The 14,504-nt window shown below is 34.6% G+C and overlaps 1 protein-coding gene across 1 annotated transcript in view; it reads left to right on the top strand.

The window, feature by feature from the left end:
- LOC105623123 overlaps positions 1–14,504 on the top strand; it is a 242,308-nt gene that overhangs the window by 215,726 nt on the left and 12,078 nt on the right. The window contains exons 10-12 of the mRNA XM_012204521.1: positions 7,292–7,410; positions 12,508–12,686; positions 13,963–14,121. Coding sequence (XP_012059911.1) covers positions 7,292–7,410; positions 12,508–12,686; positions 13,963–14,121 — 457 coding nt within the window. The remainder of the gene's footprint in view (positions 1–7,291; positions 7,411–12,507; positions 12,687–13,962; positions 14,122–14,504) is intronic.

The following is a 14,504-nucleotide window of genomic DNA, read 5'->3' on the forward strand; positions in this document are numbered from 1 at the left end:
ATATATATATATATATATATATATATATATATATATATATATACGTGTAGTTACGTTTATCATATATATATTTAATAAACTAATTTTTTCGCAATAACAATGTAGTCGAAATTTTTAGAGTTCTGTTTATCTTTCGCTGAACTATTTCCAGGGAAAGAAAGATAAATATAATTCCAATATCGTCGCAGAGAGAATGTATCCATAAAAAAACGCAACAAAAATTTGTGACATAAATTCAAACAGCTAGTTGCGCACGTTCTTTCACTCGTAACGTTACTATAATAGCATGATTTTTACGATGGGGGAATCTTCCAATTACGTAATAAATTCTCTCGCGTTTGATTAAATAACTTTAGAAGACCGCATGAAACGAATATATATTGTTTTTTACACGAACGTTAATATCCCGCGGAAAAAACTGATAGCTTTTGTAACATTCATACAATTTCTATTTAATTTGGCATTTTATATTTTTGTTTTGTTTTTTTTTTTCTATAAATTCTATAACGTTTCTGGTAAAATGTACATAGTATGCACTGTATCACTGATTCTAGAAATATTGTACACTGGAAAAAATCTGATTACATTAATTGGAATTCTGGTTGAAATTGAACAAATCAGAATTTTCTGGTTGAATCTATTATATTTCTGAAATAATCAGAATACTGATTAATCAAAATCTTCTAGTTCGTTTATTTTAAACTAAAAAATTTTCACAGTGTATGAAAACTGATTTTGCTGTGGTATCTAAAAATTTAGCAACTAGAGATCTGAAAATAATTTTGTTGGACAATCAAAATAATTATCTAGGACGCTTAAACTAGTTGCTAGCATGTCAAAAACTTTTTGCAACATCTTATCATCAAACATTCTATTCTTAAATATTCTACAGTATAATTATTTTGATGTTTCAGCAAAATTTTCAGATTTAATCAAATTTTTCAATATTTCAGAAAATTCTTTTCGTGTACAAACAAATTTAACATCTGAGCACTGAGCATGGCTGCTTACGAATTTCTTTAATGACATGACAGATTTATTTTCATATAATTACCACAAAGATATATACGAAAATCACGTAACTTTTATATACGTAGCCCAGTATTTCCTGCATTCAAAGGAAAATTAACTTTTCCGGTCGCATATCATTTATGTTCAAATTCTTGCGCGCGGCAGGTTCAGTTTTCACGTTGATACGCGTGTTTTATGAACGCGGTCCTTTCGATGTCATAAACATTTAATGCCGATCGATTTACTGCGCGCGAATAATAAATGCAAGCGTGTGCTGGGCGTTGATAGAATATTGGCTAATACGTTTAATACTCCGCTTTCTAGAATTTATGACTTGCAGCGTTTGATCACACAAAATGTTATCACGACCGACGAATTAGGAGTAAATATCGACAAAAGGAAAAAAATTTGGATCATTAAAACTATATAAAGGCAGATAAAGATTTATTTTATTTTATTTTGCAGTAACGAATTGTTCGTAAATAGAATTATATGACAAGTTAAATATACTACGCGATTTAAGAGAGTTGCGTGGATATTATTAAATTTAAATTAATAAAATAATGTACATATAATGTATTTACATAGAATATTATTATTGAATATTATTATTGTTAAAAATATTAAACATTTAATAAAACGAGATATTAATTTTTCACATTTTACACATTTTACTTTATCTGAAATTATCTACATCCATCACATTATAAATTATTACAGCAGAAATTTTTATTCGTAATACGTGTGCTTTTCCCGAGAAAGTCGAGATATCGATGTAAGAATGAGATGCCTGATAAGAATTCAAGGGAGATAGAATAGAGGTCATATCAAATGAAAAACGTGACAAGAAAGATATTTGAAAGAAGATTTTTACCCATACATATTGAACAGCGACGTGAAGAGGACAAGATGCATATTCCGAAATTTTTATAGAAGAAATCTTTTTCTAGATCTTTATTCCGACAATTATCCGATTTGTCGTTTAATTGGTCATTTCTTCATTTACCGCATTTAAATCTAACGGACAAACATCTAATCTAATGATTTGAAACATAATTTAAAACACCTCCTTGTAAGCCGCAGAGGAAAAATATTAAAACTAGTTGCACGTTCTTATAACTTATTTACAATGAAGAAAAAAAAGTTTGATATTATCGTATGGGAGGAAAAGGATTAAATCCATTCCACCGTGCATCCGTGCGATCTGTATCCCATATGCAGCACCAAGCAGGCGCTTCGATGTTGAAGCCTCCGGAGACAAGGTGTTGACCAATCGGCCGTGGAAAGAGACTGTGGAGGGTCGAGCTACGACAAACAAAGGTATCGTGTGATTCCTCTCGAGGCTGAAAGTCGGCGGTGACCCACGAACCAGGATTCCGTCCGGCCGATCGGAGAAATAAGTACAAAGGGGACTTCGAGAGAGTGACGTCGTCCCCTCGTCGTCATCGTTGTCGTCGTCGGCATCGTCGAAGCAACCAGCGGCCGCATGCATTATGCAAGCCGTGGGAAATGGACGGACGAAATGTCTGTCGCCCACCCCCGTCCCCGTTGCATCGGGGGCGAACTTGATGCGGCCAGTGCAAAAAGAACGAGGACCGACCAACGAATAGCCAAACGAGGGATGCACAGTTGGGTTAAGAGATTTCCCAGAAGAGATTTCGCCGCTACCGATATGGTACGCGATCGATTCGCCGGGCTTATACCTGGCTTCTCGCTCTCCCCGATCGACAGATGCGCGCGGTAAAACGTCTGAAATATTGTGATAACCTTACGCGCATATACCTGTACATGTTTCCCAACTCGGAAGCTTTCCCAGTAGATTTGGAAAACAAATTTTACAATATAATGTACAAGGGCGAGGTCTTCATTTCTATCTAAGAATAGACCTAGATGATAATATACGGCATGGATCTCTCACATTTAAGATATTATATTTGTCTAAAATGTGAGAGATTCTTGCAGTATTATCAAGAAAAATGGTCTGGTTGAATTAAATAATAATTTTCATGAAAAATGGACAAATCGGAATTTTCTGATTAAATCTATTAGAATTCTACAATATTTCTAATAAATCTACTAGAATTCTTATTTTTACTAGAGAATAATTACATCAATTAGAATGCTAGTTGAAATAACTAGAATTCTAATTGATATAATTATTCTCTGGTGAAAATAAGAATTCTAGTAGATTTTATTAGAAATATTATATTAACTAGAATTCCGGTTATCTCAAATTCTAATAAATTTAATTAAAAAATTCAAATTCGTCCATTTTCAACCAAAAATTTTTTTCAATGTATCATCTAGAAAAGTGAGATTGTACAGAATATGAATAGAAATACATAACGAAATTACGAATTGTAGATATTCTTATGAGATACAGAATTCGTAAAATCTTTCGACATTCTCATCAAATGATGAATGTTCGAATCTTGCCAAATGAAAGACAAGTAAAATCAAAAAAGTCACATACTACATCATCCACGCGGTGATGACTGTGGAGACCACAGGCAGGAGACGGGCTTCTCTCTCCGCTCGGTCGTGAAACGAAGAAAAGACCATTTCCACTTTCTACCTCCAAGAGGAGCGATATTCGTCACGCGCGTGTTGCACCTCGCTGCCTTGCTGACGCCACTGGTAGTTTTTAATCTATTTTAATTTCTAACGTTTGCCGCTCCAGTACCAGCCGGTCCCAGGACGATTTATGCTTAGTAGCAGCAGCAGCAGCAGCAACAGCAGCAGGTAGTCCGGATGCAGCGTACGTACGTACGTGCCTATGGGACTCCTGCGTGTTTTATGTTGGCTAATCTCGTAAAAATTCATGCGAAATAACGCCCGTGCTTCATCCGCCTCGCACGTTCTTCGTTCTCTTGTAGCCGGGCACGTTTCCCATCGCGCGACTCGAGCCGAATTTCCGGCCGCCGCCTTTCGCTTCTCCCGCGAAACGGGATACTCCTGAAACGGCATTAAGACGATGCAAAATAAAACGAAGTAAGAAGCTCGCAATCTGAAAATTCGATAAAGTTAAGAAAGTGGGCTTTGAACTTTGTCGTATCACAGCACAAAAATAGTACAATGTTACTTCGATTCGTATAGGATAAAACTTTGAAAATGACGTTTTTTATAACATAAAACATTTCTTTTTTAACTTAATTCAATTTATTAGCTTAACTTAATTTACACTTTTAATTTAAAAGAGCGATAGCAATTCCTTAGATTAAATAAATTTTCTTATTTTTAACTTCCATGTGTATTACAATGTAAATCATTCCATTTCTATGATTAGTTTCTAAGTAAATAACGTTTATATTAATATATGCTCTTAGCAAATATTGAACTAAATTTGAGAAAAAAACAAATTTAATATATTTTTCTTGAATTAAATTGTTTTAATTAAATTAGATGAAAAAATGAGAGAATAACGCCTTTTTAAAAGCAATTCAAAATAATTCAAAGTATAATTTAACGATATAGTGTATAGTCCTTAAAATCATAAGGGAATTTGAAACATAATTTTCCTGTGTGTGAAGAAAAAGCAATGACATTGACGACGCATTAACGATGTCGACGACCAAAGACGAAAATCATATCATTCGCGCGCAACACCGCTGGGAACAAAGGATCATAAGGGTCTAATCGGGCATCGATTATTCAAGTGAGTTGCCCAGAGCGCGCTCTATTTAATGTCCGTCCGTGCATGGACGCAAGATACATCGGGGATCAATCCGGTAGCCATCAAGTAATTTAATCTTCACGCACACCATGTCCAACTAAAAGCCATCCCCCGTGTTCCCTGCTCGGGAGCAGTCAATGAACCGACACAGATCAATCGTATCATATCATCGCTTTATCCTGCGTGCTAATAAAGTAAACTACCATTCCGCGTGTGGAAGGTATCACGATAATCATATCGCTGGCTTGTAATACAGCTTACAAATAGCAAGGTACTTGGGACTCATGTGCTTCTGTAGCGACAATTCAGCATTGCACATATGGGAGAACCACTTGACGTAATTCTAGGAATATATAAAACTACTATTTAAAACTTAATCAATAAATTTCATATCTTATATTAAACATAGTCAAATATGATCATTCCAGAATATCAATGTTTAAATCTAAACCAAATCCGTTAATTTAATATGTATAATTTATTGAAATTCTCACAGAATATGAGAATTTAAATAAATTATACATATCCTCACATTTTGAATTTTATTAAATTTCAATTATCTGTGCTGAAAATTAAAGATTTTCTTTTTTTAAACTTGGACAATTCGTCGTATGTGTTTTTCTATTTTTATTCTATTTAATAACAATTTACTGTGCATATCTATTTTAATTTACTTCAATTATATTGAAAAATTTTAATCAAATTCTAAAATGTCAAATGAAACATGCTACATTTTTTTCTCGCAATAAATGTTTTAAACAAAAAGTTCTGACCTACTTTAATGGAGACCTCGATAAACTTGCCCAAAGAGATGTTGAATGTCATCGACTTCGAATGGTTGACGCGATATTGTTCGCGCGAGAAGGTTACTGTTAGAAAATTGATGACGTAATTCTGACGCTCATTCGAGCGACAAAAGGATCCTCCTTTCACAACCGTCAGGCGACGGCATCGATGAGGTGGCGTCGAGGAGGAGGCGGGAGTGGAAAGGGTGCTCGATTTATCTTGCAAAACTAACTCATAGGCAATTCTCGCGCGCGCCGACTATCGAGGGCGGTTCCCAAGACGTCCATTTACAACTTTGCCTAGAGAAAATAGAGTCTTACGTGTAAGATTTACATCGTGCTTTGTCCCAGCGCCAATATAACTTCTGCGGAGCACCCTTTCGCACCCATGCGCGTCATGCTCTCTGGTGCATCCTTCGTCATAATGATCGAATTAATAATTCGTGTCGAAGTTTTCGCATGGCCCGAATGTCCTCGATGAAAAGTGTCACAAATCCCACACCTGGTACACATATATACATGTATACGCGTTGTAACATACATAAGCGTAAATCGGATCGATCATTATTCATAGTACGACTCCGGCGGACGTCTCTGTTCCTTCGTATTGATTGCGCGGTTGTGATGAAAGCTATTCCGCTATTTTAACGAGTATCGTTCACAATGAGATAAATTTCATGTGTCCCGAGATAAAGTCGGAGATACATTATTGCAGGATCTTTATTTTATGTTCAATTTATTTGTAGAGTCTCTTAACTCTCTGAAGCTGACTCTAAAATTTATAACACACACCGTTAAATTCATATGTCATATTGTATCCAAATTGTATCCAATTGAGTTATTCTTGATCATTTCTTGGTCGCTATTGCTTTTATTCAATATGTTAACTAAAACAATGGAATTAAACACTTTAACTCAAGAAAACTTATTAAATTTGAATTAAATTTAGTTTATTACTTATTAAGTGCATTAATATAGATGTTGTTTATTTGAAACTAATCACAAAAGTGAATTTATTTATATTTTGACACACGTAAAAATTAAAAATAATAAAATATTATTTTTAAAAGGATTGCGTCATTGATATCTAGTGTAGTTTACTGACACTGGATCTAAGATCTATTTAATTTATGTTAATTAAAAGGAGTACCAATTAATTAGAACATCTTTTTCAACACTGAGAAAAATGTTCTGATTAAATTAACAAAAAAAGTCCAATAAGAATGATATTATAAGAAAACCAAACAGAATTTTTAGTTATTATAAATACCAGTCTTGTTGATTTTTGTTAGTTTAATCAAAACTTTTCTTCCCATGAAGGAGACAAAATGATATAATTTGTATAAAAAAAAATATATCCTAAATATATGTTAATAAGAATAATTCAAATTTTTAAAAAAGAACATAAAAAAAATTGAATTGTTTGATATTTTTGAGGGATTTATAATTAAGTGAATCCAATAGACCGTCAACTCCGTAAAATTAATAATTACAAAGCGATCTTCCTTGTACACTGAAATTGAAATTTCAGCGTTCAAGTTTCTCTATCTATAATCTATACTTTGGAGTAAGATGTAAGTGCCTAGGCGCCAACATTTCAACATCGTCTATAGCGATCGACAGTGTGAAGATTAAAACAGTCGTTCGTTTCTATCTTCGACGGCACTTGCTCGTCGGCGAGTTCGATTTATATCTTAGTTTCGACCCCGAAAAACTACGAGCCGCTCTCACGAAAGGAGCGTGGGAAAACCATCCCTCGCTACGGATTCACTTCAAGCCGAACGCGCAAATGACGTTTCTTTTTTCCATTCCTTTTTTCCAGGTACGCAGAGCCGAAGAGGTATTCTTCCAACGGTCGGGACATGACGGTAGTTTTAACGCGCGCCTCCAACAGCCCCACCGACGAGGAGTATATGGAGGTCTCGTACTACTTTCACGACGGTAAGCTGTAAAAGGGAGCGTCATCGTCGGACGGGAACAAATGCGGTGGTTTGCTACGCGGCAAACTTGGCAGAAACTCGAAACAAAAGATTGCAACGTCGGAAATTGGATTATGATGTGCGTCGTCGCCGAGGAATCAAGTCAGCGCGCGTAAATGTCGCAAAATCGTGAGAAACACGCTCTTCTATCGCCCGATATAGTTCTCTTTTTTCTTACTCGTTTCTTCGTTCTTTTTATTTTTTCTTCTGTTCATTACGAGTTACGAGTGCAATCGCGCTTCTTTACGCGCTTCGAAGAAGCTTCCTCGTTTTACGTTTTCAAGTAAAAGTCTAAAAAGATCGCGCAATGAAGTTTGTCTTATAATTCGATGTCTCTCGTCGAGATCTTTCCGTCGAGTTTTTTAAATAGTGAATTACACGTAATAAATAATTAAGAATTATTAACCTTTCGATGTCACTCTGGATATATCATACCTAGCTTTTTTTCTCCAATACTTTTTCTTATTATTATTTATAACTTTTTTATTAATAAAGATATTTCTCATTGTCTGGCGTTTCAATTGGGAAAATATTTTTTACAATACATTTATTTTTATGAAAGTTATTAGTAATTGAATTGAGTTGGATATGCCATACTTTCCAAATGTATCGTTCTCGTAGTGTATGGCATCAAAGGGTTAATTAAGAATTATGTTGCTCTCTTTCGATATACTAATAATACATTATCTTCGCCAATGTGACAATATGTGTGATGATAATGCTTGCTCAGTACTTTTTTACTGTGTTTAGCAGAAAAAATAGCTTTCCTATTGTTGTAGTATCTTTAATATGATTGGTTCTTATTCTTAATTTTTCATCGAATTTAAATATATTGGATTGTCCAGAAAGTTCGTGCCGATTTTGAAGGAAAATTGAAACGTAGAAGATTTAAATTTTAGTATACATTTATTAAATTATATAAGTTAGTCGGCACGAACTTTCCTGACCCAATAAATAATCAATCACAATTAAAAGATCTTACACTTGCAAAACTACTTTGTCCGCTAAACGCAACCTTTGTAAACGAAAAGTGCTCGATAATAGTGAGCCGATATATACTGCTCTCTAAATTTTTTGGAGTGGAACCTCACTCTTTTGTAATAAAAAGTCATTCCAAGTATAATAAAAATACTGCCAGTCGAAGTGGAATAAAATTTCATTTTTTTTAAACTGTGAAGTTCACTCTTCATTTGAATTTATTCTTCAATTCTAAAAAGAGTGACACGTTTCACTCTAATGAAGTGAGAATTTCAATATTCTATATGAGAGACTCAGCAAACATCAAGTTACATGTAATATATCTGATAGATGTAATTTCCTACTCAATAATATAACTGTAATACAAACCGTGTGATATTATATATTACAGTTATATTATTGAGTGAGAAATTACATGTAACTTGCAGATGTTTATTACGAAAGAATATTTCATTAAATAATTCGACGTTGCCGAGCTACTTCAAAGTACAGCTTTATCAAGCACAGGAAAAGTATAATTTATCCATAAGTATCATTTGGATATTTATAGATTAATACTATATACCTTTCAGGTTTTATTAACATATCATAAATTTATTCGTTCTAAAAGTGAATACACGGAAAAAGAACACTGAGTGTATTGAACAGCATATATATTTGCATTTACGTATGTGATTTTTTGTATTTTTAACATAGATTTCGTTTTTAATTCATTCTGTAAAAATCCATATAATTCATAAATCGTAAAAAAAAGTTTGCAAATGCATTACGCAGAATGAAGATTCGCGTTTATTTTTTCATTGCGTGCGATTAGTTTTCATGTGCGTATGGTGATCATTCTGCATCAGCATTTGCGAATTACGTTTTGCAATTTGCGAATTATGTGGAAGCACCAAAAATTTACAGAATAAATTTATCAGATCGCTTATGTGAGTTAGTCAGTTGGTTTTAATGAGAAGGCGATTTCACTTTAAATTAGAGTGAAGCTTGCAGCGCTAACGACTTCATTTTAAAAATAAGTAAATCTTTACCTTTTGTCTTAGAATGAGTAAATTTATTTTGAAATGCCAATACCGAAAATCTATAGTATACGGCATAAACTATAAGTTTTCAGTATTGATGTATTGGAACACGACTAATGTCAACAACATTTTCGTGATCAGCGCAAGTTGCGTCCGTAGTTTTATCATCTCAGAATCGGGTTTTTGCTTCTCAAGTAGTCAACTGCGGCACATTCAAACCGCTAATTACGAGTAACTAATTACCGTAAATACGCCTCGGCATATCGATGTCAAAGGCTCGGTCCTCTCCTCTGGCCCCTTTAATCGGATAAACGTAGGCACGTCCGAATGGTAATCCTGAAATTCGCTTGGCACTCGACCGAGGGATTCTGGTTGGCTGCCGGAGGACACATTCACGATATCGACGCGTCCGTCCTCGCAAAAACAGCGGTCGCGCTTAATCCCGTTTCAAAGATTAGATTTAACCCCGATTAAGTAGCTACGACCTTTTCCTTGGCTAAGCAATCCCGGAGATTAAAATGAGATCTCAGGTATATTATACGCGCTCTCGAAATCGGGCAACTCGTAATTATTCGTGGTCGGATAATTATTCGCTCACAACTGTTACATCTATTTTGCCGAGTAAAGCCGGACTCCCGCGTATCACAGTCTTGAAAGCATCAAATCTAAATTCAAAGCGGGAATGATGGTGCGTGTATACACCGCGATTTTCAGTACCTATAGAATTTTATCCATATAACATTTTGCCCATAATGAGTAATATAGAATATATTAGTAAGTAGTATATATAAAAGCAGTATAAAAGTAATATAAAATAATATGAATATATTTTTGAAAAAAATTAATTTCGTTCTGAAATTAGTTAGTATCTTAATATTATACTTAATTCTTTACTTAAAATAAAAATCTTTTTTTTTGCCTAATAATGTATGAAAGTAATGTATCTCTCCATTTATCGGATCTATTGTTCTCTTTTTCATCAATTTAACTTGGTTTCATTAAAGTCGAAAATTAAAATCGATCAAGCGTTTTGGAAACACAAACTAATAGTGCGCGAGATAAAATTTTAACGGACAAAACGAAACGCGGACAGCAGTAATTGAATTTTGATATCGATGAGATTTTAAACGTCGACCGAATTTTACGACACATCATGTCGACATCAAATTCTCGTTTCGATTTTTTTTTTATGTTTACGAAATGGCTACCGAACTCGCTCGTAGCCGGTAGCCATCCTGGATTACAACAATCGTATGAGCGGCATATACTAGATCCAATCATGGACCATTACAAAAAAAAGCGTAAATGACAAGAATCAAAAGTCATACCTGACGACAAACTATCGCCGTCGATGGGACCAGTGATTGACGAGAGTGATCGTGTCGCCGGTCGACGTTATTACGTTTACACGTGTTACACGTGTTACACGCCATGCACTCATGCCTCTCACAGTATCTCTCTATTCAATTCGTGACGATCGATGAGTACAGTCATCCGCGACCGGCGTTTCAAGTCTTAAATGACAACGTTATATTTAAATAAAGGAGAAATAAAGCGCACTCAATCACATTCGAATCGACCTCGTTCGTCAGCTTTTTTTATTTCACGTTCATGATGACGTCCCATATAGAGATATTACCATTTCTCAACGTTACTGTTCATCTTTTTCCTTTCCTCTTCAAGAAAGCGACCGCTGAATATCAAGATCGAACGTTTTCGAATTTCGATCTCCTCTCGAATTCCTTATCTCGCACCGAGTACGATCCGGCGGAACATAAAACTTTATGCCTGGGGAGACCGATCTCCTTATAGGAAAGGGGTTGAAATTCAACCAGGCGATCCCGAATTGCCGCGAATAATCATGCGAAATTGCCGTGTAAGAAACGGAATGAGAGAATCCCGTCTGCGGAGCGAACTTAGACTTGAAATGAAAGTGCCCGTAAGGCGTTTACTCACCTATAACTCGCAGAAATATATATCCCTCTGACTGCGAGAAACTGTCTTGCGGGAAAAAATTAAGCTAAGAGGCGAAGAGAAGAAAGTTACATGAGTGAGAGTCCCGTGAGAGTTTAACAAAGCGTGCGATAAAATAAAAATATTTTATATTTCAGATCGCCTTGGTAATTTTCTTGATTGACATCTCGAGCGAATAGTAATTTTTACGTTTCGCGTTACATCATATTTTGTTCCACTTATTATAATAACTTTATGTTATTATAATAACTGTATGTTTATTAATTTTATAATAAATTTTTGTCGCACAAGAAGTTATAAATAACGGAAAAATCTCAAGATCTTATTTTTTTATATTTAAATTAAATTAATCAAATAAAAAAAAAATCCTATTTTTAGTCGAAGTGGATCTTAATAATATTTATATGTAAATTTCTGCAAATTCAATGCGGTTGCGTTTCAAGTCCGATAAATCGAATCAGTGCGCAGTTTATGGAACTGAAAAATATGTTTGCAAAAATTTGCATATTATTAAACATCAAGCGCTTCGAAAATAGGAATATTCTTTCTCTTATTTGATTTATTCTTATCGATATAATTTTTATTTGTATTTTTTTTTTCAATTATTGATCATATTTCTCTCCGTGTCATTTATGTTAACTCCATTGCTTTATTTATAATTAAATTGTTGTATAAGAAATTATACTGAATAACAAAAATCTCAGGATATTTTATGCACAGAAATTAAATCTTTATAATTTTTTTTAACACTAATGACTATATGATTTACAATGATTTGAATATCACATTGCAATGCAGTTTTAATTGCAAATTTTGTAAAATGTGACACCGATTTTTCGTTATATAAGCATTATGCAAGCTTCTGCCTGAGTTTGGAATGTTATAATATCTGTTCTTGTTTACAATTTCAATTGGAAATCGAATCGGCACGCATATAAAAATGTATATGTTATAAAATGTATTTGCAAAAATTTATATATTAATATTTTTAAGTAATAAGATTCGAAAATAGAATTATTTCTCTTAATTGAAGTAATTCCTTTTCCTTTCGACGCTTTTACAAGCAACATTTTCATCTGATGCAGAACGTGAAGGTGGCACTCAGCAGCCCGCCAGCGTGTGCGACGTCGAATATTACGGATTGACGTCGCCGGTGGAAGGTTCAGTGGTGCATCCGGAACCACATCGGCTATTCGCCATGGAAGGTCCAGTGAAGTGCAGGCAGCACTTTATACCGGCGCCCAACCAATCGGTGGTCATTACCGTGAGTTTCCCGATGAAATATCTAAACTCTATCGTCCGTTTAAGTTCGACTACTAGGAATTAAATCCTCATCAATTTATTCAGTTTTAGACGCAGCGTCTCTCGCGTAAACAAGAATTCTTGCTTGTAAATTAACTTAAAAAACTCTCGTGCATATCGCACGAGCGAGTTTTAGAATTCGAAATCTAAAACTTTTTATCCGTACTCGTAGCGCGAGCTTTTAATCCTCGTAGAAATAATATTCCGCGGGATCAGACGCGATTCCAAAGACGAGATCACGGTTTCAGCCACGGGTTTCAGTAACTTTTGCGAAAACGATAAAGTGCAACAATTGAATTCCTGGAAACATACCAACTGTAATCCCATGCTGAACGATACGAACGTCGCATCTGTGTTGCAAATCCGTTGCAACCGGGAAAATTGTGTAACTTTAATCTCTTACGTGCTCTTATATAACTCATCCTTTCACGATGTATACATATATTAGAAATTTAGATTTTTGAAAACTTTAAATATACAATTATAACATATAAAAAAAAAGGTACTACACTCTAAATTGCTTGCAGTGAAATTTTTACTCTAAGAGAGTGAAAATGCACTCTTGAAAAAAGTAAAAACATTTCATTTCTTGATAAAGAGTGACAATTTTCATTCTTTTTAAAATGAATTTTCACTTCAAGAGAGCGAAATCTCATTCAAAAAAATGAGATTTCACTGTATCATTGCATGTACAAAAAGTATTATAAAAGGATCATCTAAAACATTTTTTATATATCTTATCGTTTCAAATAATTACTTAGAATCAAATATAAACGTTGAATAGTTACAAGGTTTGCGGATTATCTCCGTGCCTTAATACATAATTAAAAGCATTTAACAATACTATATGTCAAAACACAGAGAACTCAAACCTTGTGATTTCTTTGAAGAAAATATTATACACGAAAGCTTCAAAAGTATTATACAAGCGTTAACTTTGAGAAATAGTTTCAACTCTTAAATCTCAAAATAGGAATATATAAAAAAATATGTTTCTTAAATTTGTATGTTAAATATCGAGCAGAACCAAATCGATACTGGACCGTTGCGATATCTTGTCTCTTGTCAGTCTCTTGTCAGTTACGGGAGAGACAGCGAACAATTAACTGAAAACTGCACGTATGGCATATCTCTCGATAATTAATTAATCGCGTTTTTGCCATTCTTTTAACCTGCTTCCTTCCGTCCGTACAGATTTTTACTTACACTTTTTGGAACGCTGATGCCTCTGTTTGCAGGTGAAGGGTAGCACGAAGCAAATGCCAAACAACCCGTGCGAGACCAAGTGCGGCGACAGCGGCTGCCACTGCGTCAGCAAATCTCTGGAGAGCATGGACCACCTCCTGCTCGTCTCCGAGACCGGACACATTGTCACCTGTCTCTGTGGGAATTATCAGGTAAGCGCGCGAACGGAAAAACTTTATTCCATGGCCCTCGTATCGAATGAGTGTCTTGACGCCCTCGACGAAGCAGCCGCTTCCACGAACATTTCTGCTTCTTGAATACCGCGAGATAAGCTATCGTTATTACCGCAACTTTTATATCCTCCGCATTGTCGCAAAAACGTACATTGTAACGGCGATATCGTTAAAATATATCGCTTGCGATGTACGCAATTTTCTGCGAATGGTCCCTTATGCTTATCATATCATTTCTCTTAGCGAGATAATTCCTTTTTTTCTTCTCAAAAACAAAATTCATGATGTGCTGAACTTTCTTAAAAATCTGAAATATATATATATATATATATATATATATATATATATATATATATATATAT

Source organism: Atta cephalotes, assembly GCF_000143395.1.
Source record: "Atta cephalotes unplaced genomic scaffold scaffold00053, whole genome shotgun sequence".
In the NCBI taxonomy this organism is placed as follows: Eukaryota; Metazoa; Arthropoda; class Insecta; order Hymenoptera; family Formicidae; genus Atta; species Atta cephalotes.